This window comes from Saccostrea cucullata, unplaced genomic scaffold, assembly GCF_032062105.1.
Source record: "Saccostrea cucullata isolate Sc308-1 unplaced genomic scaffold, CSIRO_AGI_Scuc_v1 ctg21796, whole genome shotgun sequence".
In the NCBI taxonomy this organism is placed as follows: Eukaryota; Metazoa; Mollusca; class Bivalvia; order Ostreida; family Ostreidae; genus Saccostrea; species Saccostrea cuccullata.
Genome location: NW_026925817.1, coordinates 6,172 through 10,664, shown reverse-complemented (window position 1 = coordinate 10,664; position 4,493 = coordinate 6,172). Strand labels below are relative to the sequence as shown.

Sequence of the window (4,493 nt, the reverse complement as noted above, 5' to 3'; positions counted from 1 at the left end):
AAGTGTTGGCCACCTGAGCTGGTCCCGCAAAAGGCACCGTTCCCCCAATGCCATTTATTATAGCACATATATTCATCAACCTGAAAAAGAGGAAACAATCAAATCAACGGCATACTACTGCAAAATTATGTGTAACCAGGTAACTGTCATCAATTAATACATGCCTTTTTTCTACAGTGTACTGATTTATCAGAAAAAAGAGCTCATTTCTTTCTTATGAATTTCATTTATAACAAAATTATAATTATTTTAATTAAACATGTAACCTACCATGTAGCAATTTTAGGTTCATATGTTATACATCTGATTCCAGTGCCTATCAACATCAGAAGTGTGCAGGCCAAAAATGAGATATGTAAACCTGTTGTACAAAGAGAAAGAGAACATCACCAATGAATAAATAAATGACAACCAATCATGTATTATAATTGATATATTCCAATATATTTTTTTCATTGCTATGAATGCATTGTTTACCTCTAATTATTTTGACAAAAAAGAACAGATATAATTTTTGTCTGAAAACTTGTTATTATTGGCATCAAGTAGGTGTTTCATACAGTATCTACAGGTAACATGGTAAACTTGCATGACATGTACATGATGTAAAAAAATTGATGTTCATGGACAATAAACAGAATGAAAAGATTAAGACTGACCATTGCACCATTGCATAAAAGTGATATAGATATCTAGTGTATATTTATATGTATGGGGGTCTAAAGTAAATATGTCCATGGGTAGATCTGTACTATTATGATAAGTGGATATGTAAACTATTGTCATTCATGATTCCAGTTTTGAATTAAACTTATCAACATATATATCTACAGGTAAAGCTAGTTATTATTATAAGCACATACTCTGGTGATGTCTTAATCTTAACCTACATATATTTCTTTATAAATCACAATTAAAGAAAAAGTAGTCCAAATGATGCAAATTATTCAATTTCACTCAACATGTCAAGGAAAATGCATGGCTGGGCTGGGAATGGAACCTAGCTAGGACCCCTGCATCACTAGTCAGGTGCTCTACCGACTAAGCTACCCTGAGACTGATATCCACAAGCCAAACCATTACACCCCTCCCTCCTAAATTTGTCTCTGTGCTCAAAGACACAACCCAAGTTCTATTCTACATGTAGCCCCTAGCAAGACTTTCAAATGCAAGTCCATCGGTGGTAATAGTGCCAATTAAATCTGTGACAGGAATTTAGGGAGAAAATGTATGGCTGGACTGGGAATCAAACCAATGACACCTGCATTGCTACCAACAGAGCTACCAAGGCCAATATTCATGTCCCAAACCATGACATATTCATAAAGAAGATTATTATAACTGTAACTACTTTTAGTCGTAATACCCAATACTTAGTATAGGTTACATCATAGAAGCCGAGTAGTATTGATTATATCGTTTTCATGGGGCATGGAAATTGAGGGCGCGGAGCGCCCGAGATTTCCACGCCCCATGAAAACGATATAACCAATAGTACGAGGCATCTATGATGTAAACAACTTGTCGCATGTCTGATGACGTCAATTTCATTGAAAGTGTCAAAATTTAATTTAAAAAAAATGTTAAGCGTGTAATGAACTTAAGATTCATTTCAAGCTAGCTCTCCAACATGTCGGACGGTCTTAGTGATTTGAATTCGACTTTTTAACTGAGTTTGAAGATTTTGACTATTTATTTTTGATCCAGGCACTCGACAATTATGAAATCACAAATTCTGAAGCAAATATCAAGGAGTTTAACGATATAGAGTTTGGAGATTTTATTGTAACTTTCAAAAATTTAAAATGGATTAATCTTTCGAACGACTGGAAACTTTCAACCTACCGAGTTAAATACATGTATGTTAATTTAGTTAAAGGCTAAAAAATAGCTTAACATGTTCATTTTTTGTAGTTATGAACTTGTGAAATAAAATCAGCTTTTTTTTTCTCATGACCTGATTTCTGCCTCCTGCAGTGATATATGAAGGGGCGTGGAAAGTATTATCGCATATGTGATATGGGATATATCACCACAGAAAGATGAAAGAAAATCACCGCAGATATGCGACAACTAAGATTGCAACGACACAGTGGAGCTTCATACCTTTAGTATCCATGAAGTAGCAAGCTGGAAATACGGTGACTATGTAGGCAATATTTCCCCAGTTAGCTAACATTCCAATCTGACTATCCTCCCATCCAAACACCACCTCTGCAGACTGGGTTATAGGCCCCCACGTGTTCCACACTGCAGCTTGTAAAAAGCATGCCAGGGTAAACACAGCCAAGACATACCACCGCCGAGTATATGTTTTGAATTTTTCCGTCTTTTGAAGAAGCGGTTGCTCTTCTTCGTATGATGAACTTTTATCGCGATCGTATTTTCCATTTTCGTGATTTTGCACGCATGAACTTTCACTTACCGACATACTGCTTGAAAAAGTATGCGACAGTAAAAAGAAAACACCTAAAATGTCATAGTGACATAACGGAAAGGGGTAGGAAGGGTCAGACAGTAAAGTGCATTAAGCCTCAGCCTTGTCAGCTATCTGATCGTTACATTTTTGTTCAATATTTGATGGACTTTGTTTACATCCGGTGTGTTTAAACGAAAGTCACATGATCAAAGTCACATGATTTTTTTTTTTTTTTTTTTAGATAAGTTGAGTCCGGGAATATTCGTAATATACACCTTTATTTCAATCTCTGCCTTTATTTCACAGGTACTTGGGCCTTGGTTTATAAAGGTACTTTTATACATATCAGTAGGGTACATACATATTTATATATACCTGACAGGTGCTTTATTTTACCAACACCTATGAGGAAATTTAAAATCTTTTGTATTTAAAAAAATATAATGTAAATATTGCATCCATGTGCCGTTGGCCATAAAATGACAGAGAAGATGATTACTTAAGGAATCACTGTCTAGTTAGGAGGGTATGTCAGGGCATCAATAATAGTGGGAAACATGGGATTCGCCCGTTATTCTTAAATTATCCCATGTTTCCCACAATTGTTGATGTCCCTGACATACCATACTAACTAGACAGTGATTCCTTATAATTCCATTTCATTGCGAAATAAAATTGTAGATTTAGACTTAAAAAAATGTAGAGACAAATTTAAATTCCATGAGGACTCCCATGTCAATTTCAATAGTCCTCACGAGAAGCCGCACGAGATTTACATGCGTATTTGGCCTCCTTAGCGTCAAGCACAGAGACAGATGCGCATGAGATTAGCATGCGTATTAGGCCTTCTTAGCCCCTGACCTATCGACCTGCCTAATTTACATTCCGGTAGAATTATCAAGAAATCGACTCTGCTAACTTTCAAAGGGTTATCACAGAGAGAAAAAAAATTAGAATTGGAAATATTAATAATTTCTAACCAAGTCTAACTGACATATGTAAAGTTTTGTGTACCCTTTGCTGCTTGGTGGATGATGTGTTCGAGTATGGTAAAGGGGGGGGGGAGGTTCTAGTTTCTAAAATAAATGGTCTGTTTCTCTGTGACTACCAAACTTCATCCACTACATTGGCGTCGGAAGCAAATTGAAAGTGGGGGGCTAAGTGTAAAAAAAAAAAATTGTACCTTCAAAAAAAAAAAATCTGACAAGCAAAAAAAAAAGGGGAAATTGTCCATTTCCCAGACACGAAAATCCTATTTCGTGGGGGGGGGGGGGGGTCTAACTTCAGTACCAAATTTTTTTTTTTCCAAACACCACCACTTTCCCCATTTTTAACCTATACTAAGACGTATTTGTGGAAAGTGGGGGGGGGGGGGGCTAAACCTACGAAGATATGTGCCTGTGTCCAAAATATGAAGTTTTTAGAATGCAAATTCATTAATTTCGGGGAACTAACTTTCAAATAAGAAAATATGAATGCATAATATATACTAGCTGCAGATCTGTAGCTATCCGAAAAAATATCCGGTCTATCAATACATATTTTTTTCGGATAGCTACAGATCTGCAGCTAAATATATACATCAGTAACTTTTATGAAGTCTCAGAGTTGGTTTAATTGCAGGATAATTCGTGCAGATGTCAACTGCGATAGTACTTGATAAAGGAGGAAAGAATTGTTTGAAATCTAGTTTTGTTTTTTTTTTTTTTTTTTTTTGTTTTTGTTTTTTTTTTTGTTTTTTTGCAATTGAATTAATAGAGAACCAAGAACAACTTTTGTGTGCAATAAATATACTGGTCTATTTCAATGGATGGCACTGTAGCTCACCAGTTTGTCAATATACTTTTTTTTTCGGAGACCTAAATATCTGCAGCTAGCTCTAGAAGTAGCAATTTCAGTTAAAATTGAATTTAATTTAAATTCATTTTTACAAGAAGGGGTTACGTATGCGAAACAAGCGACTGTGACTTTGAGCACTGGGCTCACTTAATGATACCCTCGACTCTCATAAAATTATAGTACTCACGGTCACAGTCGCTTGTTTCGTATACGGGGTAGCAGATTCCATGTTATG

General features: G+C 35.7%; 1 protein-coding gene across 1 annotated transcript; it reads right to left on the bottom strand.

Annotated features, from left to right (window-relative positions):
- Positions 1–4: 4 nt before the first annotated feature.
- LOC134269833 (solute carrier family 49 member 4-like) lies at positions 5–2,647 on the bottom strand (the record flags this gene model as incomplete). Its single annotated transcript, XM_062752033.1, has 3 exons — positions 2,107–2,647; positions 271–361; positions 5–80 (listed from the first exon to the last, which is right to left on the bottom strand). Coding segments are annotated over exons 1-3 (492 nt in total), but the record flags the coding sequence as incomplete, so codon positions are not given.
- Between the last annotated feature and the right edge of the window lie 1,846 nt (positions 2,648–4,493).